Source organism: Rana temporaria, chromosome 7 (assembly GCF_905171775.1).
Source record: "Rana temporaria chromosome 7, aRanTem1.1, whole genome shotgun sequence".
Classification (NCBI taxonomy): domain Eukaryota; kingdom Metazoa; phylum Chordata; class Amphibia; order Anura; family Ranidae; genus Rana; species Rana temporaria.
The window spans coordinates 6630449-6657823 of NC_053495.1; the positions used below are offsets into that span (position 1 = coordinate 6630449).

At 46.8% G+C, this 27375-nt stretch overlaps 1 protein-coding gene across 1 annotated transcript in view; it reads right to left on the reverse strand.

The window, feature by feature from the left end:
• Positions 1-4203: 4203 nt before the first annotated feature.
• The window catches only part of CDHR4 (cadherin related family member 4), a 38743-nt gene continuing 15571 nt past the window's right edge, over positions 4204-27375 (reverse strand). The window contains exons 8-19 of the mRNA XM_040358786.1: positions 26681-26811; positions 25034-25217; positions 24461-24611; positions 21505-21607; positions 17016-17228; positions 13910-14055; positions 12428-12572; positions 10324-10541; positions 9875-10014; positions 7636-7692; positions 5072-5099; positions 4204-4434 (exon numbers count right to left, since the gene is read on the reverse strand). Of these exons, the coding sequence (XP_040214720.1) occupies positions 4432-4434; positions 5072-5099; positions 7636-7692; positions 9875-10014; positions 10324-10541; positions 12428-12572; positions 13910-14055; positions 17016-17228; positions 21505-21607; positions 24461-24611; positions 25034-25217; positions 26681-26811 (1519 nt within the window). The 3' untranslated portion in view covers positions 4204-4431. The remainder of the gene's footprint in view (positions 4435-5071; positions 5100-7635; positions 7693-9874; positions 10015-10323; positions 10542-12427; positions 12573-13909; positions 14056-17015; positions 17229-21504; positions 21608-24460; positions 24612-25033; positions 25218-26680; positions 26812-27375) is intronic.

Here is a 27375-nt window from a genome sequence, read left to right on the forward strand (position 1 = left end):
TTTCATGGTGATTGGATTGAGATGACCGATTTACCCGGTGACCCCGGGGGAGGTTCCTGACACTCATGAATAAGCAGTTTGTGCAAGCTGGGAAAAGGTCTTCAACATCACAGAACAAGTCCAGTATAATGTGGCAAACTAATACTAGTTATAAAATACTTGAGGGAGGAATGCTGAGACCCAGGTGCTTGGAAGAAGCTTACTGAGGGGAGCTGCCTGCCATAGATCTGTGTGGCAGTGGCGTCGCTAGGGGGGCTATTGAGGCTATAGCCCTGCCCATAGCCCTGAGTCTCATGCCACAGGCAGCCGCGTGTGCGGCAGGCGTCCAGGGCTGCATGAGAAAGCCTGGTAGGCGGATAACAGAAGCGAGCAGGCGGACGAGCAGAGATGATCACTCTCCACCCACCCTGCACCACCGCTCTTCCGCCCTCACAGCATGGGCCTCTTCAAGGTCAGTGGTGCGGCGGGGAGCAGAGAAATTACTTCATCTCTCACTGACTGCCCCGCATCACCGCTCTCCTGCCCTCACTAAATGGACCAGTGCTGCCAGCCTGCCACCAATGCACATTTGGTGGCATTGGCTGGCCTGGTAAGTGACAATCCTGCAAATAATGGCAGGTGATCATCCACATCTGGTGGCAGGTGACGTGGCAATCTGTAAATGGTGACAGGTGACAGTGCCAATCCACATCAGGTGGCAGGTGATGGTGGCAAGTGACAATCTGTAAATGGTGGCAGGTGACAGTGGCAATCCACATCTGGTCCATAGATGCTGCACTGGCTCCAGAAGGCGGGAATTACAATACGGCCGCATCGCCGGTGCCACATCCCTGCTCGCTGTATGTAGGTCAGGTAGGTCAGTGTATGTCAGGTAGGTCAGTGTAGGTAGGTCAGTTTATGTAGGTAACTACCGTCAGTGCAGGAAGATCAGTGTATGTAGGTAACTACCGTCAGTGCAGGTAGGTCAGTGTATGTCAGGTAGGTCAGTGTAAGTAGGTCAGTGTATGTCAGGTAGGTCAGTGTAGGTAAGTCAGTGTATGTAGGTCAGGTAGGTCAGTGTAGGTAGGTCAGTGTATGTAGGTAACTACCGTCAGTGCAGGTAGGTCAGTGTAGGTAGGTAACTACCGTCAGTGCAGGAAGGTCAGTGTGTGCATGTCAGGTTGGTCAGTGTATGTAGGTCAGGTAGGTCACATGCTAGCCAAAAAAAAAAAGCCTGTGTCACATACAACCCCCCCCCCCCCCCCCGGTTTGCGGCCTTGGACTTCGGGCTGAAGCCCCTGGTCTTTTTGCCACCTAGCAATGCCCCTGCTTACCACCCGTGTGCTATTAATGTGAGGATTGGATGACCATCAGCTCTGCAGGTAGAGGAGGTGTTTGTGACACACATTGATACATTCCTGATACTAAATATCAATAAATGAAGCTGAGAGGAGAACTCACCATCCTTTCTGCAGCCGCTGCGATTCGTGTGAAGATCAGGAACGGAGCTTTTTGGTTCCTCACTCTAAAGTTCTCCTTTCTGCAATCTATTTCTGGTCTCCGAATCACAACTTTATTACCCAGAATTCCACTCTGTGGGCCAGATTCACAAAGAGATACGACGGTGTATCTACAGATCCACCATCGTATCTCTGACTTACACTGGTCCTATCTATGCGCCTGATTCATAGAATCAGATACGCATAGATAGGGCTTAGATCTGACAGTGTTACACTGTGTTACACCGTCGGATCTTTTTTTAAATTTAAAAATGGCGCCGGGGGCGTTCCCGCTGATTTAAGATAAATAATATGGAAATCAGCGAGATACGCAAATTCACGAACGTACACGGACCCGTCGCATTGTTTTTACGTCGTTTCCGTAGCGGTTTTCCGTCGTATACTTACCCTTTCTTTTATCAGGCGCAGCCAATGTTAAGTATTGCCGGCGTTCCCGCGTCGAATTTGAAATTTCCTACGTCGTTTGCGTACGCCGATTCACGAACACGCGCGTCGCAAGTCCCGCTCACGTTGCAACCACTGACGTCCTATTGACGTCAGTGGGAGCAATGCACGCCGGGAAATTCCCCGGACGACGCATGCGTATTTAAATCGGCGCGGGAACGCGCCTGATTTAAATATGACACTCCCCTAGCCGCGGAATTTGAATTCCGCTGGGGGATTTAGGATCCGCCGTCGCAAGTTTGGAGGTAAGTGGTTTGTGAATTAGCCACTTGCCTCCTAAACTTGCGGGAGCGGATCTTAATTCACGTAGATCGAGCGGATCTATAGATCCGCTGAGCTACGTGAATCTGGCCCAATGACTTCATCGGCTCCTCCTAATTGGCTCAGCAAAACAAAGGCGTAGAAACATGTAGTCAGGGCTCAAAATGTCAAGTCCTGAGTTACTAGCCAGGCCTCAAGGATTACGCGCCACCAGTTGCCCCGCCCAACCCCTACCCTGCCTCCTCCCCTAATTCCATCGGGAGCTCTGGTGAATACTTGTTAGTGCCCAGACCCCTCGGGTGAGACCTTGCTGCAGAGACCAGTTATAGTTTGGGGTGGTTGCCATTCGTTGGTAGTGTTGGTAGTTGGTATGGAGACGTACTGGATGCCTTCACTGCCATTGTGCTCTTGCTGGGTGTCCAGTGCGTTCCGATACCTTTAAGGAGGGGTGGGTTCCCTCCAGGCTCACCTGCCCTCAATCTATCCATTATTATTATTATTATATATGGGCTCCATCTTTGGAGGCTCTCAAAATCTATAGAGTTAGGACTGCAGTACACTGGGGGTGCCGTGAAATGGTCCTGCAGCTCACGCATGTATTTGCAAATGTTTCCAAACGAAACGCCTTGATTTTAAGGTCAACTGTTAGCAGGCATGTACTGAGCCATAGGGACTACGGGGAGTTTCCCGGTGGGCCGATGGCTCGGTGGGCCGGTTTCAGTGACAGCCTGTCCAGTGCTGTGTCTTGTCCCCATCCGGTCCGTAATTTTCGATGAATAAGGAACAAGGCAAGCTCCTGTGTAGATCCAGTCACTGTCATTCACCCTCCTGTGTCGATCAACGCGCTCTCCCGCCCAGGGCCGTTTGAAGGAATTCGGGGGCCCCAAGCAAAATGGGGGCCCCAAGCACCCCCCCCCCCCCCCCCACATGCAAAGCCTACGTTAGCGCTACACTAAAAAAAAAATTATATTCTTACCTCCCCTTCTTCCCTGTAGGCTGCCGCTGTAGCGTGGCCGAGCTCCTCTTCCCCAGTCCCTTATCAGATAGTGCCCAGGCTGGGTACCGTGCGGTACAGGAGATTCAGTTTCCTGTCTTCCCGGCCGGACTGAAAGGAAGTGAGCACTCAGTGTGGACTTCCTGTCAGTCCAGCCGGGAACAGAAAACTGAATCTCCTGTACCGTGCGCTGGACCTGGCCGGACTGACAGGACTCCAGGTGGAAGGAAGAGGAGCTCGGCCACGCTACATCCTGGGAAGGGGAAGTTGGGGGCCCCAGGCCAGCTCGGGGCCCCAAGCAATTGTTTGTTTTGCCTGTCCTGTAGTGACGGGCCTGCTCCCGTCTCCCCCCAGGCTGCTTGGTTCGTTCCACATCTTGGCTCAGGGGGCAGGGCAGTCTACTGAAGAGCACAGCTTAGCTTGGCTCGGGGGCAGGACGGTCCACTAAAGGGCTAGGTTCAGCTCGGCTATGGGGGGGGGGGGTGGGAATAGTACACCAAAGGGCTCAGCTCAGCTTGGCTATGGGGGCGTTCCACTGAAGGGCTCGACTCAGCTCGGCTTAGGGGGGGGGCAGACATATATGAGTGAAATGGGGTGGAGGAACTTGACTGGCCTGCACAGAGTCCTGACCTCAACTCCATAGAACATCTTTGGGATGAATTAGAGCCGAGACTGCGAGCCAGGCCTTCTCGTCCAACATCAGTGCCTGACCTCACAAAATGCTCTTCTGGAAGAACGGTCAAACATTCCCATAGACACCCTCCTAAACCTTGTGGACGGCCTTCCCAGAAGAGGTGAAGCTGTTATAGATGCAAAGGGCGGGGCCAACTCAATATTGAACCCTCCGGACTAAGACTGGGATGCCATTAAAGTTCATGTGCGTGTAAAGGCCGGCGTCCCAATACTTTTGGTATTATAGTGTATATACATTCTATACAAGGTGTGTTGTCCCAGCTTCTGTTGGCTCCCCCTGCAGGATAAGAAGAGGCGCCGCACACCATCGTGTATACAGAAGATAGATTTTATACTGTAGCGATGTACAATCAAGACAATTCTTCGGCTTTACAGAAAATATATAAAAACAATCAGAATAAAATCTGGTGATTCCTCGGCTCTCTCCGGATGACACGTTGGTGGTGATTGTGATTTTCGGTGAGTCGGCGTCTCTCCCTCTCTCTCCTCACACCCAACGTCTCTCCCCGGTGTGGCTGTTGAAGAGATACTCCCGTCCCGTCACTGCCGGCAGAGGAGGAAGAATATTAATAAGGTGACTGAAGACATTTCTCCATAAACATGGCGACCGATACACTGCGAGGGGGGAGGGAAGAGAGACTGAGGAAATGTTATCTCCTGCCTGCAGCAGACTGATGACATCATCTCAGCCTAGGCACAGTCATCAACTGGAGTATAAAGATGGCTGAGTAATGATAATCTGAATATTGATCAGAAATGATCCGATATCGGCCGCTGATCGTCTGGGGACGGAGGAAAGTTCAGCTGTGCTGTGGGCGGAGTCAAGGATTGTTAGAGACCCCAAGCGGCCGGTGGCCCCAGGCTGCGCTGTGGGCGGAGTCAAGGATTGTTAGAGACCCCAAGCGGCCGGTGGCCCCAGGCTGCGCTGTGGGCGGAGTCAAGGATTGTTAGAGACCCCAAGCGGCCGGTGGCCGCAGGCTGCGCTGTGGGCGAAGTCGAGGATTGTTCGAGATCTCAAGCAGCCGGTGGCCGCAGGCTGCGCTGTGGGCGGAGTCAAGGATTGTTAGAGATCTCAAGCAGCCGGTGGCCGCAGGCTGCGCTGTGGGCGGAGTCGAGGATTGTTAGAGAACTCAAGCAGCCGGTGGCCGCAGGCCGCGCTGTGGGCGGAGCCAACACTTACTTGGATCCTGAGCTCTGAAGTCAAACTGCTGCAAGAAAAGAAAAGAAGGACAATTCACAGAATCGATATTACAGAGTATAATGTGTTATAAGAACGTCATATACAAGACGGGATCCGCCGGTATGTACTTTGAAGGACATTTGTTTATATTCATCACTTTATTTTGTGTCAATTAACTTTTGATAAATTTATAGCACATGTTTGATTTATTTTGTGTCTATTTTGGTGATTTATTTCTCTGTTAGATAACAGACAGCAAAACTTTCTTTCACACTTTATATATTGTTTATTTGTATTCAGAAATTTAAAAGTGCAGCAGTTTGTGTTTGTTTTTTCATTTTTAGCGCAAGGTTGTTTTAGATATCTTTTATATTTTACAAAAAAAAAATGGATTGTATATTTTGCATTATAATTCATTAAATGCAACAATTTCAATTACATTTTCGAGGGTTTCTGCAAAAAAAAAAAAAAATGTTGGGCTAGATTCACATACCTTTCGGCGGGCGTAGCGTATCTCCTATACGCTACGCCGCCGTAACTTTGAGAGGCGTGTATGGTATTCTCAAAGATTTTGCCGCCGAAGTTACGGCGGCGTAGCGTATTAGGGCCGGCGTAAGCCCGCCTAATTCAAATGTTGAAGCTGTGGGCGTGTTTTATGTATATTAAGTGCGACCCCACGTAAATGACGTTTCGATCGAACGACGCATGCGCCGCCCGTGGACGTATGCCAGTGCGCATGCTCCAAATGACGTCGGCAAATCGTCAATGCTTTCGACGTGAACGTAAATTACGGCCAGCCCCATTCACGGACGAGTTGCGCAAACGACGTAAAATTTGAAAAATTTGACGCGGTTCCGACGGCCATACTTAACATTGGCTGCGCCATCTTTTTGGTGGTTTATCTTTAAGCCTGAAAACCCCTTACGTAAACGGCGTATCTGTACTGCGACGGCCGGGCGTATGTTCGTGAATAGGCGTATCTAGCTGATTTACATATTCTAGGCGTAAATCCACATACACGCTCCTAGCAGCCAGCGTAAATATGCAGTTAAGAAATTACGGCGTAGAAGATTTACGCCGGTCGTATCTTAGCAATATTTAAGCGTATCTCAGTTTGAGCATACGCTTAAATATACGACTGCGCGGATTCGGAGTTGCGATGGCGTATCTACTGATACGCCGTCGTAACTGTACCTGAATCTGGCTAATAAACATTGCTTGTCTACTCGTGCCCTTATAGCACATAAAAAAAGTGTGAATGGGTGGAAATACCGCATTATGGCCACTAGATGTCACTGAGTATCATAAGAAATAAGTATGCTCCTCACCTCCACCCAGTGGCCATAATTAAGATTTTTTCCCCATTAACATTGTTTATTCTCAATGGACAATATTTGATCAGCTCATCTTTAATCACGTAGATCAAGGGTCTGAAACTGGCGCCCCTTCCAGCTGTTGTGGAACTACAAGTCCCATGATGCATTTTAAGGCTGACAGTCGCAAGCATGACTCCCGCAGGCAGAGGGATGATGGGACGTTTGGACTTTCGTGGTTTCGCAACAGCTGGAGGGCCGCCAGTTTCAGACCCTTGATCTACGTGATCAACTACTTGTCCTCGGGTGGACCTCATATGACGTCTGAATGATGGGGGCAGCTACAGGCATCATTCAGATATCACCGTCTACTGCCGGCGATTCTGCGCACGATAAGAATGATCATAGTGGCAGTTCCGCCGCTTGATCATTCTTATAGGCAGCGGGAAGGGACTCCCGTCGCCATCCAGTGCTTCTCCGGGCTCTCCCGTGCCATTGGGGGCTCGGAGAACGAATCAGCCGGCTCACGACGATAGAGATTTTCGGTGACCAGGTGGTCACCAGTCATCTCTATGACCGTCAGAGGCCCGGGCGCGATGTTGTGACGTCTCGCCCGGGTACCCGGAAGTAAACAAAGCCGCAATCGCGGCTGTCGGCATGAGATCAGTGAATTTTTTTTTCCCGATCTCATGCTTTCCGGCCTGGAGGAGAGATGCGGGGTCTTTTGCCTTGACAGCTCTTATATAGTCAAGGGCGGGGCCACCCAGTGATGTAAGTGGGTGACCCCGCCCCCCTCTCACATCAAATGACGTCAGAAGGAGAGCACTTTTGGTTTTTCACCTTCGTGTCCCGTAGACTTTAACGGTGTTCGCATAACATTTTTGTCCGTTCTGGTGTGAACCGAACCAAGGGGGGGGGGGGGGGTTCGGCTCATGCCTAGCAGCAGACACATAATAAAATTATTTGTGAACAATTTAAGATCAAACCTGTGGTGGGGAATCTTTACCTGAACATTAAATCCCCATTTAGGACCGCTTATGCCAAAAGACATGAACACAAACCTGCCGCCATCGCAATATTTTTATGTAAAAAACAAAACATTTGCTACTTCAAAACCGGCACTAAAACACATCACCAAATACGGCCGATCTACTGGAAATATATTGGTAGAATCTCGGTTTTGGGCCAAAATTTGTGTCTTTGTGCGCTAATTATCAAAACTCTGTCACACCTACAAGTGGAGTCACTTACCGGTCCTGCAGGAGGGGCTCTGTGGCATCTTTCGGGCCTTGGGCACATAACGGGTATCTGGAAGAAGAATTGCCGCCATTAATCTCCAGTGTGTTTGCCATGTAGATATAAAAAATCAATGCTTGGTGTCGGTATTTATTTATGCCCAAAGTCAAAAACATAAGGGTACTTAAAAACGAGCAGCGAGCTCGCGGCCAGGACGTTACTTCCAGTTTCCGGAAATCCTACGCGTTTCGTCACAGTCAATTGACTTCATCAGTTTGTCATGTAGAGCTGCACTATGGAACGTGCCCACATTGATTGGTCGGAATAGACAAACTGCATGCTGGGAATTGGGTTCAGCCTTATTTATCAAAATGTGAGAGGAAATCTTTGTTTCTTAACCAAACCTTCTGCTCCCCCCCCTAGGACAGGATATCTTTTGTGTATTGAAAACCCCAATCCTCCAATTCAGGTTTGCAGGATATTGTAACATTCCATCGGAGGTCTGTACTGCTCTGTCTCTGCCCTGCACACCCAATACCTCCAGCTTACCTTTAAACTTCTTATGTCCAACATTTTCAACCGGGGTTCCCTGAAAATCTGAGGTTCCACCCGTGGGTGTTAGGGGGTTACTTGAAATATGGCTACTTAACCTCTCATTGGATGGTGATTCTGGAGCCAACACCAGTTTCTAGAGCCAGTGGCATGGCACCAATGACTGTTTTAGCTGCTGTATGTTGACCATTCTGACCACCAACATGGAGGGGAGCATTCTTCCCACTGATCACCAATGTAAGGAACATTCTTCTCACTGATCACCAATGTAAGGAACATTCTTCCCACTGATCACCAATGTAAGGGACATTCTTCTCACTGATCACCAATGTAAGGGACATTCTTCTCACTGATCACCAATGTAAGGAACATTCTTCTCACTGATCACCAATGTAAGGGACATTCTTCTCACTGATCACCAATGTAAGGGACATTCTTCCCACTGATCACCAATGTAAGGAACATTCTTCCCACTGATCACCAATGTAAGGAACATTCTTCTCACTGATCACCAATGTAAGGGACATTCTTCTCCCTGATCACCAATGTAAGGAACATTCTTCTCACTGATCACCAATGTAAGGGACATTCTTCCCACTGATCCCCAATGTAAGGAACATTCTTCTCACTGATCACCAATGTAAGGGGACATTCTTCCCACTGATCACCAATGTAAGGAACATTCTTCTAACTGATCACCAATGTAAGGGACATTCTTCCCACTGATCACCAATGTAAGGGACATTCTTCTCACTGATCACCAATGTAAGGGACATTCGTCTCACTGATCACCAATGTAAGGGACATTCTTCTCACTGATCACCAATGTAAGGGACATTCTTCCCACTGATCACCAATGTAAGGGACATTCTTCTCACTGATCCCCAATGTAAGGGACATTCTTCCCACTGATCACCAAAGTAAGGAACATTCTTCCCACTGATCACCAATGTAAGGAACATTCTTCCCACTGATCACCAATGTAAGGGACATTCTTCTCACTGATCACCAATGTAAGGGACATTCTTCTCACTGATCACCAATGTAAGGAGCATTCTTCTCACTGATCACCAATGTAAGGGACATTCTTCCCACTGATCACCAATGTAAGGGACATTCTTCTCACTGATCACCAATGTAAGGAACATTCTTCCCACTGATCACCAATGTAAGGGACATTCTTCCCACTGATCACCAATGTAAAGGACATTCTTCCCACTGATCACCAATGTAAGGAACATTCTTCCCACTGATCACCAATGTAAGGAACATTCTTCTCACTGATCACCAATGTAAGGGACATTCTTCCCACTGATCACCAATGTAAGGGACATTCTTTCCACTGATCACCAATGTAAGGGACATTCTTCTCACTGATCACCAATGTAAGGAACATTCTTCTCACTGATCACCAATGTAAGGGACATTCTTCCCACTGATCACCAATGTAAGGAACATTCTTCCCACTGATCACCAATGTAAGGGACATTCTTCCCACTGATCACCAATGTAAGGGACATTCTTTCCACTGATCACCAATGTAAGGGACATTCTTCTCACTGATCACCAATGTAAGGGACATTCTTCTCACTGATCACCAATTCCCAGATCCCGATAATGAATCCTGTCTCAGGCTGGCCTGACTGGTTCCTGATTTCTACATTCATTTGTCCACCCCGGTGTGTTGTGACAGAGGACTCACCTTCTACACAGAGCCCAGGTCAGCAGACCAATGGCACAGAGGAGCAGGGCCCCGGTGATGATTATGACCACCATGAACCAGGTGTCGGGCTGCCAGTACTCCAGAGTCTGATTCACAATCGTCGTTTGCTTCTGTGGAGTCTGGAAACAGAAAAGATTACAGAGGATTTAACTGAAAGGCAAGCGTCCATCCAGGTTATATCAGCTGGCTCTGTGCTGCCAGGGGGAACCTCTCAAATGCCGTATTCAATAACTCTCCATTAATTCTGCTTTGTATTATAATGTTCAGCTTTGAGCCTTCGCCATCTGCTGGTCGTTACTCAGCACTGCAGTTCAAGTCTAAGCAGCGCACACCTGCCCTAATCAAAGAATCTTCAATAGACTGCTGGACATTCAACTTAAGTCTGATGTCTTCTGATCTTTTCTAGAAAAAATAAACATTTTACTCACAGATGTTGTGGTTGTGATGGTGGGCTGTGTGGTGGTCCAGGGGATAATGGTGACAAACACTGTGGCGGTGGTGCTGTACTGAGGGGAGGTCGTACTGTCCGTCACCAGGATGAGGAGCTTGTAATTTTCAGGGTCATAGACACCACCATCGGTGTTAAAGGAGAACGGGTTGTGCATGACGTTATTGTTATTCATCTGAAAGCGGCTATTAGTATTACCTGTAAGAAGAAAGGAGGCCATACACAAAAAGGCTTTATTGGTAAAGAGAACCAGTCACTGACAAACATTGTGTGCTGGAGCATCGTTCACCCACCCAACATACAGTTCACAATTATGCTTCCCTCGACAAAGGTAAACTTACTGAGCTCACTGCTAGATAGAATTGCACGGTATATAAAAGCTAATTTCTGTCCCCTGGACAATTTTGCTGAACTGATGGGGCCCAGGCCTGGTGCAGGAGGCATAACTTCACCAACCCAACCCCCCCCCCCCCATTGCTGACCCTACTTCCACCACCTGCTAACCAATGAAGCTTCATAGCTCCACCACCCTACCTTCCTAGGTGATGACCTCATTTGGAGGGCAAGTGATGGCCTCATCTGGAGGGTAAGTGATGGCCTTATCACTTACCCCCCAATTGAGGCCATCACTTACCGTCCAGATGAGGCCATCACTTACCCTCCAGATGAGGCCATCATTTACCCTCCAGATGAGGCCATCATTTACCCTCCAGATGATGGCTTCATCTGGAGGGTAAGTGATGGCCTCATCTGGAGGTCAAAAACATAAAAAAAATAATGTTTTCCTCAGTTTAGGCCGATACGTATTCTTCTACCTATTTTTGGTAAAAAAAAAAAAATCGCAATAAGCGTTTATCGATTGGTTTGCGCAAAATTTATAGCGTTTACAAAATAGGGGATAGTTTTATGACATTTTTATTAATTTTTTTTTTATTACTAATGGCGGCGATCAGCGATTTTTTTTCGTGACTGCGACATTATGGCGGACACTTCGGACAATTTTGAGACATTTTTGGGACCATTGTCATTTTCACAGCAAAAAATGCATTTAAAATGCATTGTTTACTATGAAAATGACATTTGCAGTTTGGGAGTTAACCACAGGGGGCGCTGAAGGGGTTAAGTGTGACCTCATGTGTGTTTACAACTGTAGGGGGGGTGTGGCTGTAGGTCTGACGTCATAGATTGTGGTTCCCTATATCAGGGAACACACAATCGATGACGGCGCCACAGTGAAGAACGGGGAAGTTGTGTTTACACACGGCTCTCCCCGTTCTTCAGCTCCGGGGACCGATCGCGGGACTCTAGCGGCGATCGGGTCCGCGAGTCCCACGGCCGAGGTCACGGAGCTTCAGACCGGGTCGCGTGCGCCCGCGACCCACCGCTGGGCTTTATACGGTCACGTACAGGTACGTGATTGTGCCCAGCGGTGCCATTCTGTCGATGTATATCGTCGTTAGGCGGTCCTTAAGTGGTTAAAGCGACGCAGTGCCGAATCGCAAAAAGTGGCCTGATCTTTGGCCAGTCAAATCCTCCAGGGGGGGGTGGTGGTTAAATTCAGAAAGAAGAGCTACATTTTGGAGTATGATTTTTATCCCAAAGGCTTGATATACAGTAAAACCTTGGTTTGCGAGCATAATTTGTTCGAGAAACATGCTTGTAATCCAAAGCATTTTTTTTTTTACAGGGTATAAAAGAGAAGAGAGGCGCCTCTAAGTGTAGCAATAAGTTGCTAAATGTTGTCCCTTCATTAAATGTAACCATATTGCTACACTTAGAGGCTCCTCTCTTTATACTCAGTTGTGACATGACGCTGCTCTTATATCAAGACATCGCTTGTATATCAAGGCAAAATTTATTAAAACATTTTCCTTGTCTTGCAAAACGCTCTCAAACCAAGGTTTTACTATAGAAGCAGATTCCGTGGTGCTGAAGACCAATGACGCCCTTTCTGGGCCAGGTCTGGGGGGTGTTTTTTCCCCCCCCTGCAGATAATCTGCGTGCGCTCTCATTGGAAGGTACGGTTTTTGTACAAACAGACAATCAATGGAACGGCAAAATGCACACTAAGGAAGAAAACTCACCGCCTACAATGGTGTAACTCAGCACAGAGGTAACGTCTATGTCACTGCAGGTCAGCGACTTTACTGGGATCGCCGTCGAATTGGTGGAGTAGATCGTCACTTCATAATATGGAGGTGTACAGATGGGGGGATTGTCGTTGTAGTCCTGGGAAGACAATACAGAGAGATGAACGTGGATCGGAAAGATTGTGGAGGAAGTCTGTCTCGGCAAATTTGAACATCTGAAATTGTCTACATCCTCCAACTGCTGCAACTTCGTAGTCCATAGTGGAGTTCATGGGCCCCCCTGGAGCAGAGAACCGGGGAGGGGGGTGCTGCCGCCTCAAATTGAGAAGCGGAGGGCTGCCGCGAATTGATTGAGAAGCGGGGGCTGCCATCGCTGATTGAGAAAATTGAGAAGGGGGAGCGTGAATTGAGAAGCAGGGGGTGCCACGAATTGGGGCCCCTTACAAAAAATAATTCAAATAAAAAAAAATATTAATAATAAAAATATTTAAAAAAAACAAAAACATTTTTTTTATATAAAAAAAAAAAAAAATGAAAAAAAAGGGGGTAAGGGGGTTGCCATCTGGGGACCTCTGGGCCCTTTAATAAAAAGAAAAAAGGAAAAAAAAAGAAATAAAAAAATATATTAAAAAAAATGTAAGAACATTTTTTTATAAAAAAAAGGGGTTGCCATCCAGGGCCCTGGGGACCTCCGGGGCCCCTGGGCCCTTTGATAAAAACAAACAAAATAAAAAAATGTTGCCATCCGGGGACCTCCAGGCCCCTGGCGACCTCTGGGCCCATTAATAAAAAAAAAAATATATAACAACTCAGGGTGTTGGCTGGCTGGCCTCAGGGTACTCGGTGCTGGCCTCAGGGTGCTGGCCTGGCTGGCTGGCCTCAGGGTGCTGGCCTGGCTGGCTGGCCTCAGGGTGCTGGCCTGGCTGGCTGGCCTCAGGGTGCTGGCCTGGCTGGCTGGCCTCAGGGTGCTGGCCTGGCTGGCTGGCCTCAGGGTGCTGGCCTGGCTGGCTGGCCTCAGGGTGCTCGCTGCTGGCCTGGCTGGCTGGCCTCAGGGTGCTGGCCTGGCTGATCTCAGGGTACTGGCCTGGCTGGTCTCAGGGTACTGGCCTGGCTGGTCTCAGGGTACTGGCCTGGCTGGTCTCAGGGTACTGGCCTGGCTGGTCTCAGGGTACTGGCCTGGCTGGTCTCAGGGTACTGGCCTGGCTGGTCTCAGTGTGCTGGCTGGCCAATCTATATATTATAGCAGGGTACAAAAAAGCCTTTTTTTACAGCTCACTGCACACACAGTGTCAGTGTGTCAGTGTCAGGGCAGAGTGCATGTGATGGTGTGAGGAGAGGAGACGGGGGCTCACCCTAGTGGTAAACTTTCAAAATGTTTTACCATAAGGTTGAGGTTTTCCTTATCAATACTGTATGTGTCAGATGTGATAAAGGATCCCCAGAGAGTCTCTGTAGTTGTCCATTTTGACCTCTTACCAGCACATCGATGGTGATGGTGCAGGATCCGAGCCTCTGTTTCTGCGGGTCCTGTAAGATGTCATTATTCAGATCCACCAGATTGATCACCAGGCTGTAGGTGGTCTGCTTCTCGTAGTCCAGGGGGCCGAGCAGATTGATCTCTCCTGTGTGTGGAATGGTGGTACATTGATGATGGTGGCCTTCTCAATAAAACCACAGATCCCAAAAAGATATTCCTGATGTCTGGCACTTTTTGGTATATGACTAAGACCATAGGTGTGCGCAGCCTATTGCATCAGGGTGTGCACCCCAAAGCTCAAACACACATATGTGTGTGTGTGTGTGTGTGTATGTGTGTGTGTGTGAGTGCGCGCGCGTGTGTGTGTGTGTGTAATTAATATATATTTATATATATATATATATATATATATATATATATATATATATATATATATATATATATTTATTTATTACACACACTCATAAAGCCATGTAAAAACAGTAGGGCAGTGGATGGGTCAGCTGTTTATTTATTTTTATAATTTTTTACAATTTTATTAGAATATTATTTTTTTAAATTGTAATGTTTTTTTTTTTTTTAGGAGCCCCATTGGGGGCCTTTGGTGAAATATCAGCAGGGGGGGTGTGTGCCCCAGGGGTGATTAGGGTGTGCCCAGGTATATACATACATACACACACTCTTATAAATACATGTAAAAACAATAGTAGGGCAGTGGATGGTGTCAGCAGTTTTTTTTTACTATGATTTAATTTTTTTATTATTTTTTACAATTTAATTTGTATATTTTTTACAATCTTACAAAAATTTTTTTTAGGAGTCCCATTGGGGCCTTTGGGGAAATATCAGTTGGGGGGGGGGGGGGGACGTATGCCACAGGGGTGATTAGGGTGTTCCCAGGTGTAATTTATATATATATATATATATATATATATATATATATATATATATATATATATATATATATATATATATATATATATATATACACACACATACACACACACACACACTCTTATAAATGTAAAAAACAGTAGGGCAGTTGATGGTGTCAGCGGTTATTTTTTTTTTTATTATTTAATTTTTTTTATTATTATTTACAATTTTATTTTTACATTTGTTACAATTTTAGTTAATTTTTTTTTCCATGTTTTTTTTTTTTTTAGGAGCCCCATTGGGGGGCTTTGGTGAAATATCAGCAGGGGGATCTGTGTCACAGGGGTGATTAGGGTGTGCCCAGGCATATATTTTATATTTTTATATATATATATATATATATATATATACACACACACTATTATAAATACATGTAAAAAAACTGTAGGGCAGTGGATGGTGTCAGCAGTTTTTTTATTTTTATGATTTTATTTTTGTATTTTTTTTTTTTACATTTTTTTTTTAATTACTTTTTACAATTTTAATAAAATATATATATATATGTTTAGGAGCTCTTGTAACGGAACTATGTATTCTGCCTGGACATCTATAATCCTCATGCAGTGAGGCATACAAAGGGTTAATTATAGAGTGACTCTTTCACTCCTAAATTCAAATGTCCCCCTTTCTTCAGCTAATTGACTCTCTTTTGTGTAGTTAACAGTCTCCTGTCAGGTGTATGCTGATGGGATTATCTGTGAGTGTGTATTGTTCTAAAGGTTAATTAAATTCTATTGATAAAGGAATGTGTCTGATCAGGTCATGTTAAATGGGTCTCGGGGCCGAAACGTCTAGATACTGATTAAGTGATTAATTCAAGGAGATGTCATTATTTTAAAGTATCTGTATTGAAGCCCCCCCCCACTGTGTGAGGAGGGGGGGGGGCGGAGAGTGTCATTGTTCCTGTAACAGCTTGTAACCACATATAAACTAGGTGAATGTACCATTAAAAATTCAGTCTTTTTTGGCCCTTCAAAACGCAGCCTTGTCTCATTCTTGAAAGGGGATGCTATGGGACTATTATTCTGCTCCTTTCACAGCTGAGCCTGACTCTCTCTCTCTCTCTGGATCTTGTGGATGGGATGATACCGGTTTTACTTGCATACAGCAACTTGCCAGGGAAAAGGACGTCTCCAACGGCTGATACCCTCTCACTACTTGGGTAGCCGTTACAGCTCTGTTGGGGGACTTTGGTGAAATTTCAGCAGGGGGAATCTGTGCCCCAGGGGTGATTAGGGTGTGCCTGGGCACACGCCTATGACCAAGACAAACCATGGGGGAGACAATACAGGTCCTCTTAGTGCCATCTCAATCTATCATCTATATCTTCAACTTTTCTCAGGAGGCTTCTTTCTCCAATACTGTGCTGGAGATAACGGACTAAACGCAGATTTAAATTAGGAGAATTTAATTAACTCTTTTATTCTGATCTCCGTTGGCTCTGATGTAAGAAAATATCTTGATAGACAAAACCCGCACCCACTGAAAGCTTTATGGAAAGGCAAAAGGAAGGATGACCTGCAGGGGATGCCGAATCCTCCCAAAAGTTTAGAAAATATACAAAAAATAAGAGCTCTATCTATGTATATATCCGCATAAGGCGGCAAAAAATAAATAAATGGTTGACCAATGGGAAAGTTACCAAAATGTAACCAATGCGGATGAGGGGGCTATGTAATGAAATAATTCCACGCTTTACAGCATTCGTCCTGTGAGCCCGGGTTGGGGTAGGGCATGGGTGCTCAACCTGTGACCCTCCAGCTGTTGCAGAACTAAGCGTCCCATCATGCCTCATCCTATGGGAGTCGTGCTTGTAACTGCCAGCCTTGCAATGCGGACTCATGGGACTTGTAGTTTTACAACAGCTGGAGGGCCACAGGTTGAGCACCCATGAGGTAAGGGATTGTGGAGCCTTGAGACCCTGGGCTCACAGGAAGTGGATTGAATGACACTGGGCATCATTCAACCTAGAGGTGCAATGGTGCTGGATCACAGAGCAGTAAGTGTGTTAGGACAGCACCAGAGAGGAGGAGAGTAATGCACCAAATTTTTTTTTTTAATACATTTATATTAAAACACGGATCTTTGTACTCTGTGGGGCGCTACATCCTATGTCGGTGCTATGTAAATAAAGGGAAACAAAGGAGGAAAGACAGGAATGGGTCTCACCGTTTCTCGGGTTGATGTAGAACATTGTTGGGTTCTGCGGACCACTGATACTGTACTCCAAGTTGTTAAAGGGATAGTCAGCGTCTGTGGCATTCAGCTGTCCCACCACAGTCCCAAACGGCTGGTTCTCATTGATACTGTATGTCAGCGGGTCAACGCATTTCGGATCATAATTATTCACCGGGGTGACCGTGACAAATACCGGGATGTTGGCTGGAAAACAAGGACAAGAGAATTTATCACTCAGCCCCCCTAGTGACCTCCATCCTGTGTCCGGGGGGTGTCAGAGAATCTCAGGTCTGTACAGGTTACAAATTCTCACCAAACAGTTAAAGAAGAACTCTAATGCCGCATACACACGATTATTTTTCGGGTTGTAAAAAACGTTTTTCAGGCTCTAGAAAAAACTAATTATTTTTCAACCCGATCATTAAAACGGCCTTGCCTACACACGATCGTGAAAAAAAAATGCTCTAGCAAAGCGCGGTGGCGTACAACACGTACGACGGCACTATAAAGGGGAAGTTCCTTTCGGATGGCGCCACCCTTTGGGCTGCTTTAGCTGATTTCGTGTTAGTAAAAGACAATTTGCGCTTTTCTGTCTGTTATGCCCTGTACACACGATCGGTCCATCCGATGAGAGCAGTCTGATGGACCGTTTTCATCGGTTAACCGATGAAGCTGACTGATGGTCAGTCGCGCCTACACACCATCAGTTAAAAAAACGATCGTGTCAGAACGCGGTGACGTAAAACACAACGACGTGCTGAAAAATATGAAGTTCAATGCTTCCAAGAATGTGTCGACTTGATTCTGAGCATGCGTGGATTTTTGACCGATGGACGTGCCTACAAACGATCGTTTTTTTTATATCGGTTAGGTATCCATCGGTTAAATTTAAAACAAGATTGATTTTTTTTTAACCTATGAATAAATAACCGATGGGGCCTACACACGATCGGTTCGGTCCGATGAAAACGGTCCATCAGACCGTTCTCATCGGTTTGACCGATCGTGTGTACGCGGCATTACAGTGAATGTGCTTACTCCATTACAAACGTTCGTTTTACCAGAACGAGCACTCCCGTCTCATAACTTGCTTCTGAGCATGCGCAGATTTTTCACGTCGTTAAAGCCCACACGCGACCATTTTTTACAACCCGAAGAATGACAATGTTAAAAACGTTGTGAAAAAATAGAGCACGTTCGAATTTTTTTTTTGCCCGTTTTTCAGAACCCGAAAAATGCTCTGAAAGTCCACACACGATCATTTTTAATGACATTAAAAAAAAACGTCATTTTTTTTACAACCCGAAAAGTGATCGTGTGTACGCTGCATAACACAAGTTTAAGTGTAACTCCAGCCTTGGAAAAGTTTCAAGTATAAAAACACAATTTTCACCACTATCCCCATTTTCCTTACGTTTGTTCCCTATTCTGTTTATAATAGATTTCTCCCTTTGTCCTCTTCTGCCTCTAGAAATCTGCCTGGTAGCAGAGTTTACAAGATCAGCCTTTGTGATCTTTTATGCTGAATAGATCCGCCGTCGTACGGTGAGTTGGATCCATCTGATCCGGTAAGAGCAGGGCTCAAGTCCTGCGGGAACGGAGTTCCTGCACTTTTTTCACAGCAGGAACGCAGTTCCCTTTGCAGGACTAGAGCAGCCGAGACCCGCCCGAGCCAATCCTTCACTAAGCGCCGATGCCCAGCTCGAGTCACTGTCAGGGGCAGGTGAATCTCAGTAATCCTTTATGTTACTGGCCGCTTCCTGTATATGGATTCATCGGGTAGTGTGCGGGTATTCCGTCACTTCCTGGATGCCGCAATGTCTCCTAGGAGCTTTTGGCACTGTTCCCAGGAGACATTGCGGAGGTCTGCCGCGAGTTATCGTGGGATTTGGAAAGAACTTGCTTAAAGACGTAGGGGCAGATCCACAAAGAGAGTACTCCGGCGTATCTACTGACACGCCGGCGTACTTTCAGACTTCCCGCGTCGTATCTTTGGTTTAAATTCTCAAACCAAGATACGACGGCATCTGGGTTAGATCTGACAGGTGTACGGCTTCGTTGTTTTCCGCGTTGAGTATGCAAACTAGCTATTTCCGGGCACGGCCGTCGCATTCTCTTACGTCGTCTCTAGTCGGCTTTTTCCGGTGTATAGTTAAAGCTGCTGTTTTGCGGCGTATAGTTAGACTCGCCAATGTTAAGTATGGCTGTCGTTCCCGCGCTTCATTAGAATTTTTTTTTTTTGCGTAAGTCGTTCGTGAATCGGGATGGACGTAATTTACGTCCAGGTCAAAACCAATGACGTCCTTGCGACGTCCTTTAGCGCAATGCACGGCGGAAATTTAGGGACGGCGCATGCGCCGTTCGTTCGGCGCGGGGGCGCACTTCATTTAAATGAAACACGCCCCCCTACACGCCGATTTGAATTAGGCGGCGTTACGCCGCAAGAGATACACTACGCCGCCGTAACTTACGGCGCAAATTCTTTCTGGATTCGAACCAAGGACAAGTAAGTTACGGCGGCGTAGCGTATCTCTGATACGCTGCGCGGGTGCAGATCTCTGTGGATCTGCCCCATGCGGTTTAGTAATTATGCATAGGAGCGTATCATTTATTTTTTTTGGTGGGGGAGTGGATCTTGGGTGGGAGTTCCCACACTTTTTTCCCGAGACTTGACCCCTGGGTAAGAGTACCCATTTCTCCCCTTAAATGGAAGGTGGGGGTACTCCATAATGACCTACGTTGTGGTTACAACATATTGAGGAAATCCTTACATGTATTATTCATACACTTTCTATGCTAAAGTGGGATCACTTTTTTGGACAATTGTTTTGATTTTTTTTGTTTTATGGACTACTGCACAGTTTAATTATTGAATCACAGTCACATGTTACACGTTTGTAAGATGCATTTGTTCACCTGGATGGATACTATTGTATCATTCATAGAATATGAAGTTTATTGAGAGATAATTTTTCATATCTTGGAAAGTTCCTATCACACTTTTTCTTATATTTTGTTGCATTTATCCGTTTGTTGTGTTGGCAGCTCCACTAAAGACACACACTTTCTGAGGAGCGCAGTATTTATTTATTTTAGTGTGAAGGAGCCCTTATTTCTCAGTGAGATTTGAAAATGACAGTCACATGAAAACCACATGTTAAAAGTTTGTGAACTCAGCCCTTATTAAAGCGGGGGTTCCGCGGGTATTTCCTTTCTTTTTTTTTTTTACATGCTTCTGGCGCTCTTACCTTGGTTAATCTGCTACTCATGTGTCCTAATATTATAGCCGCCAGCATCGTCATTCTGCCGCAAAAGATCTTTTATTAAAATCTTAGATGGACGTTTCCATCTTGCTTGTGGGCACTCTGAAGCCCATAAGCAAATCCTTCCGGGATACGGTGAATGCTGATGTCCCAGCATTCACCGCTCTATCACGCACATGTGCAGTGTTGACGGCGAGCGGCGCCGTCAACACTACACAGTTGCCATCGCAACGGCCGGCGTCCTGAGAAGTTCACGCCCCGTTGTGACGACACACACTGCATCTTTTCTATCAGCCAGAGCCAGGGCTGGACTGGGACAAAAATTTTGCCCTGGACTTCATCCAGACTGGCACACTTTGACAGGTCTCTCCCATGGCGGCCAGACAACTCCCGCACCCCCCCGGCCACCCATGCCCCCTCTCCCCCTTCAATAGCCACTAGCCATTCTACTTTAGAGTAGAACGGCTGGTATGCTTATAGGCAGTACCAGTGGGAAAGCTAGACATTTTTTCACCCAGGGCAAAGAATCAGTTTGGTGCCCCCCCCCCCCCCTTATGGGACCAGATTAGGCAGAAGTGAGAAACTCCCAGGCCATAGCTGTTGAGTCAGCGGTCTGTCCCCTCCCCCATGCTCCTTTGGTCCTCCCCCTGCTTCTCTGTTCCCCCCAGGTGAGCACTGCAGGGAGGGAGAGGAGGTGAGTGCTGCGGGAAGGGAGAGACAAAGGATTGGCGGGGGGCGGTGGTCCGTTGTCACTGAAGCCGGCCCACTGAGCCATCGGCCCACCGGGAAACTCCCTGTAGTCCCAATGACCAGTCCATCCCTGGCCAGAGCTCAGAACGTGCACTGAGCAGCTGATAGAAAAGGTAAGTGTGTTCCCTTACTTAAAATGGCGAATTAGTATCTGTCTTTGTCACATGACCCGCTTGCCGAGTCACGTGACCCGCGAGAGAACGCGGGATTACAGTATAGATCGTCTCCTGGGAGTCTCAACACATCACTCCCAGGAGACATTGCGAACAGCCGGGGAAATATAACAACACGCCCACTCCCGCGGGGAATAAACCAGGAAGCCAGATTGAATGAAGGATTATAAAAGGTAAACATTACGGGGGAAAAAAAACGATGGATTGCACATATATTTATGCTGCTGCTATCAGTCAGACAAACGTAATATTTAGGCTGAACCTCCGCTTTAATAAAGCAATAAAACAACTTACTGGTCATTTTCGGAGTGCCGTTATCAGTCACCACCACCGTGGCCGAATATTGGAAATTCACGCTCGCCATTTCATAGGAGTCGTAATTCAGCGTGTTATTGATCTGCGCAGAGGAGGGAAATGTCTGAACAAAGATTCGCCTTTATTGGGATTCAGAACAAAAGGAAAAACGTGGATCTTCCTCTGCCATTTATTTGCACCATGTACAAGCATCCTATTGCCCAATAATTAAGGAGTGACGAAGGAGGACTACAAAGCTCAGCAGACCTAGGATATTTGCACAAGCGCATATGACTCCTGTCATTGGTAGTCCATAGCAGCTGGTGAGTGGGTGGGCACACAAGAGGGGAGCACGACTTGCACCGCATTTGAGTTTACAGGACTTGGCACTTTAGCACGATGGAACTTTGTTTCACTATTAAAAAAGATTTGAGATAATGGACTTTTTGTTAATTATGATGCATTGTATTTGATTTATTTGTATTAATCATTCATGGTCGATTGATATATCTTTTTTTTTTATTCAAACACGAGCATCAGGAATTATGGGGCCCTTACACAGCTTCAGGCATGGGCCCCCTTAAAGTGGGGGTTCACCCCAAATTTTTTTTTTAATATTACATCTAGCAGAGCCAGCATACTAAGGACATTTACTTTCGGCGGGTTTTTTTTTTTTCTCCGTACATACCTTTATATTCTGTTTTTGTCCAGGGCTTCCGGGTTCCGATGACTGAGCGTTCCTATCCTTCCGTTCGATGATTGGCGGCTTGTGAAACAGGTGACCTGTCGCACAACGCGCGTCACCAGATGTCGGGAAATAGCCGAGCTTCGAGTCGGCACTATACGGCGCCTGCGCAGACAGCTCTACACGGCAGGCGCAGGCGCCGTATAGTGCCGACTAGCAGCTCGACCATTTCCGGAAATCTGGTGACGCGCGTTGTGCGACAGGTCACCTGTTTCACAAGCTGTCATTCATCGAACCGAATGATAGGAACGCCCAGTCCCGCTGTCATCGGAACCCTGAGGCAGGGATAGGAACGCCCAGTCCCGGAGTCATCAGAACGCGGAAGCCCTGGACCAAATCAGAATATAAAAAGGTATGTACAAAAAAAAAAACCTGCCGAAAGTAAATGCCCTTACTATGCTGGCTCTAATGTTAAAAATTCGTTTTTAGGGTGAACCTCCACTTTAAGCAGAGAAGCGGACACGAATTGAGAAGCGGGGGTGGGGGTGTGCCGCCACTAATCGAGGAAATTGAGAAGCAGGGGGTGTGCCACGAATTGGGGGGGGGGCCCCTTACAAAAAAAAGAAAAGAAATAAAAAAATATATATATTATAAAAAAATTATAAAAAAAAAGGGGAGGGGGGTAGCCATCCGGGGGCCCTGGGGACATGCGGGCCCTTTAATAAATATAAACAAAATTAAAAAAAAAAAAAAAAAAAAATTATATATATTATATATATATATATATATATATATTTTATAAAAATAAAAATGGGGGTTGCCATCCGGGGCCCTGGGAACCTCCAGGCCCTTACAATTTAAAAAAAAATGTATATATATATATATATATATATATATATATAATTTTTTTTTAAATTGTAAGGGCCTGGAGGTTCCCAGGGCCCCGGATGGCAACCCCCATTTTTATTTTTATAAAATATATATATATATATAATTTATTTATTTTTTTTTTTAAAAATGTAATAAAAAAAAAAGGGGGGGGGTTGCCATCCAGGGCCCTGGGGACCTCTGGGCCCTTTAATAAAAAGAAAAAAGAAATAAAAAAATAAGGGGGTTGCCATCCGGGCCCGTGGGGACCTCCGGGCCCCTTACAGGTGTACTGCCTGTACCCCCCTGATAGCGGCCCTGAACACGAGGTAATAGAAAGAACCCATGTAGGGTAGCGCTCTTTATATACACTTTATCATCATATGACATCGCCTAAAGAAACCTTACAAGTAAAAAAAAAAAGTGACAATGTAACAAAGTATTGTTTCAATGTATTTATATTTCCAAAAGTATTGGGACACCTGCCTTTACACGCACATGAAATTTAATGGCATCCCAGTCTTAGTCCGTAGGGTTCAATATTGAGTTGGCCCCGCCCTTTTCAGCTATAACAGCTTCAACTCTTCTGGGAAGGCCGTCCACAAGGTTTCTATCCAAAACTGCCTTTAAGTTATACTTTAAGTAATAACAAAGTTATTGCCAAATAAACAGGACCAGGGAGGGATTGTAAGAGCTGATCTGCTCGCTAGGGGGTTACAGGGATGAGAACCGATTTGAATGAATTTCTATAAGGACATTTATGTATTTATACATCATATCCCCCCCCCCCCCTTAATCTCTTTTATCATACATTTAGATCAGTTAGGCTCCGTTTCCACTAGTGCGACTTTGGACACAAAGGCCCGGATTCACGTAGAAGCGCGCATCTTTGTGCGGGCGTAACGTATCCTATTTACGTTACACCTCCGCAACTTTGACAGGCACGTGCAGTATTCTCAAACCAAAAGTTGCGGCAGCGTAGCGTAAATAGGCCGGCGTAAGCCCGCCTAATTCAAATGTGGAAGATGTGGGCGTGTGTTATGTAAATTTAATGTGACCCCACGTAAATGACGCTTTTTACGAATGGCGCAAGCGCCGTCCGTGTAAGTATCCCAGTGTGCATGCTCCAAATTAACCCGCAAGAAGCGACTTTTAAAAGGTGCCTGCACTATTTTGATACGACTTTGTCTTAGAGAGCGTAAAGTCAGATCAAAGTCGCACTCTAAATCGCGCAACTTTGGTGTGGCACTAGTGGAAACATAGCCTTACTCTTGCCCCATAGCTGAGCTCCTCCATTCAGTTTAGCTTTTCTTCCCATCAACCCTTCCCAGTTAGCGTAGCGCGGCCCCTGGGGGGGGGAACAATGTGGCCCCCATGGAATTCTCTGATCCAGTCCACACTCACCACCAGCTGGTTGCCCATCATGCGGAAGGAATACAAGGAGTTGGCGTTGGAAGTGATGGAATAGGTGAGGCCGGTGCTGCTATAATCGGGATCCGTACAGCTAAAAGTCGCAATTACGTCTCCAACCGGAGCGTCCTGTGGAACCTGCTTCCTATTCGTGGAAGAGAACGAGGGGTTAATATTACCCAGCATTATCACACCACAAGAGATCCACAAATCATCAAATACAGAAAAAAAACAATACCACTTCTCTTATTCTGCATGAATGGACTCTGCACAGTACTACTTCTCTTATTCTGTATGTATGGACTCTGCACAGTACTACTTCTCTTATTCTGTATGTATGGACTCTGCACAGTACTACTTCTCTTATTCTGTATGTCGGGTGTAATTCTAAGTATCTGTTCGTATTCTGTATGTATGGACTCTGCACAGTACCACTTCTCTTGCCCTGTATGTATGGACTCTGCACAGTACCACTTCTCTTGTCCTGTATGGACTCTGCACAGTACCACTTCTCTTGTATCAATCTATGTTGTGGTATATGGTGTTTTGTCATGTAATCATACTCACATCACAAGGGCAGGGCTGCACTGCGGAGCGATGTCATTGACATTAGTGACAGTGATGGTGACGGTGGTGGTGGCGCTGTCAGAGCGCTGGTAGCGGTCATAGGCTCGGACCTTCAGGATGGTGGTGACCAGTGATGGGTTGGTTTCCAGGTCCAGGTTAAATGTTGTTCTAATCATCCCAGTGCCTAAAAGAAGAACAGTAGAGATTGGGGTGGATTCAGGTAGGGGCGCGCACTACTACAAACGGTACGCTGCGCCTCCGTAAATTACTTGAGCTACGCTTCCATTCACGAAGCATTTGCTCCGTAATTTGCGGGGGCGTTGCGTAAAAGTGGCCGGCGTAAGCGCGCGTAATTTAAATGATCCCGTAGGGGGCGTGGATCATTTAAATTAGGCGCGTTCCCGCGCCGAACGTAGGGCGCATGCTCCGTCGGGAAACTTTCCCGACGTGCATTGCGGTAAATGACGTCGCAAGGACGTCATTTGCTTCGACGGGAACGTAAATGGCGTCCAGCGCCATTCACGATCCACTTACGCAAACGGCGCAAATTTCAAAAAACGCGATGCGGGAACGACGTCCATACTTAGCATTGGCTGCGCCTCCTAATAGCAGGAGCAGCCTTACGACGGAAGCGCCGTACGCAAACGACGTAAAACTCTAACGCCGGAGTGGGGGGGTTAATGCCAGGGAATTGGGGAACATTTGAGGCTCACAGAAAGGGATTGGGCAAGGGGTTTAGGGCCAATCATAGAGCTCAGCGCGACTCGCGCAGTGGGCCCCCCCTGGCTGTGAAGCCACAAGCTGTCACAGTTGGGTGCCCATAGTAGAGATGCTTGTGCCGCTGAGGGAGGAGAGAGGAAGAAAACTGCTGGGGCGAGTGCACCGCTGGACCATGAAACAGGCAAGTGAGTGTTTATTAAAAGTCAAATGACTGGAGCTCCGCTTTAATGATGTCATCCTAGGATGGATATTTGGTGGTCATAGATTTGGTTTTGTAATACAGTGGAACCTCGGATTGCGAGTAACGCGGTTAACGAGCGTGACTCGGTTTGCGAGTGTTGTCTCACAATACGAGCACGATTCAGGCCAAAGCGGTGTGCAGTACCGCTTTTGGGGGGGGCCGGAGCCGAGCCAAACATTGTCAATCAGCGCCATTCGGAAATGCACGGAAAGGCCAGAGGACAGCACGGCTGACCTCTGATAATCTTCGGTAGGAAGTCTTTCCGAGGTTTGCCGAGGTCAGCCAAAGTGTCCTTGGGCCTTTTCGGCCCTTTCCCAGGCTCTCTGACACCTCCCTGCCTCTGGCCACATGCGGTATTGCATCCCATTGAAGTCAATGCGGAACAAATTATTTTAGTTTCCATTGGCTTCAATGGGGAAACTCGCTTTGATATGCGAGTGCTTTGGATTACGAGCATTCTCCTGGAACGGATTATGCTTGTAATCCGAGGTTCCGCCGTACCGACAATTTAAAAAGATGATTCTATATTAAGGTATAAATGAACGGTTCTGTTATTGCATTGAGTGTCTAGATTTGTAGACCGGCCCCTAGAGGGAGCTCTCACTGGCTTGGTGCTATTGCGCTGTGTCTCTTACTAGCTGCTGGCTGACCTATTGACTCTCTGGATTACACAGTCCTTCGTATACCTGGTTCGATGTAGTAGATGCTGCTGGGATCGATCAGCTGGTACAGAACATCGGTCCCGGCCGCCTTCAACGTGGTCACCAGATAGCTGGGTCCGCCATTTTCTGGGATGGTGACACTGTATGAAGATGACCTGAGAGGGATAAATTCAGGCAACAATTATTTTATTAACTGCTTGCCGACCAGCCGCCGCAGTTATACGGCGGCAGGTCGGCTCTGCTGGGCGAGATCACGTAGCTATACGTCATCTCGCCGAGCAGCCAACAGGGGCGCACGCGCGTCCCCCGCTCGCCCCTGATGCCGACGCGCGTTCCCGGCGGTCGCCATCACTGCCGGGCACCCGCGATCGCTCGTTACAGAGCGAGAACCGGGAGCTGTGTGTGTAAACACACAGCTCCCGGTCCTGTCAGGGGGGGAAATGACCGATCGTCTGTTCATACAATGTATGAACAGCGATTTGTCATTTCCCCATGTCAGTCCCACCCCCCCCCTTCAGTTAGAACACACCCAGGGAACATTATTAACCCCTTCCTCGCCCCCTAGTGTTAACCCCTTCACAGCCAGTGGCATTTTTATAGTAATCAATGCATTTTTATAGCACTGATCGCTATAAAAATGCCAATGGTCCCAAAAATGTGTCATAAGTGTCGGAAGTGTCCGCCATAATGTCGCAGTACCGAAAAAAATCACTGATCGC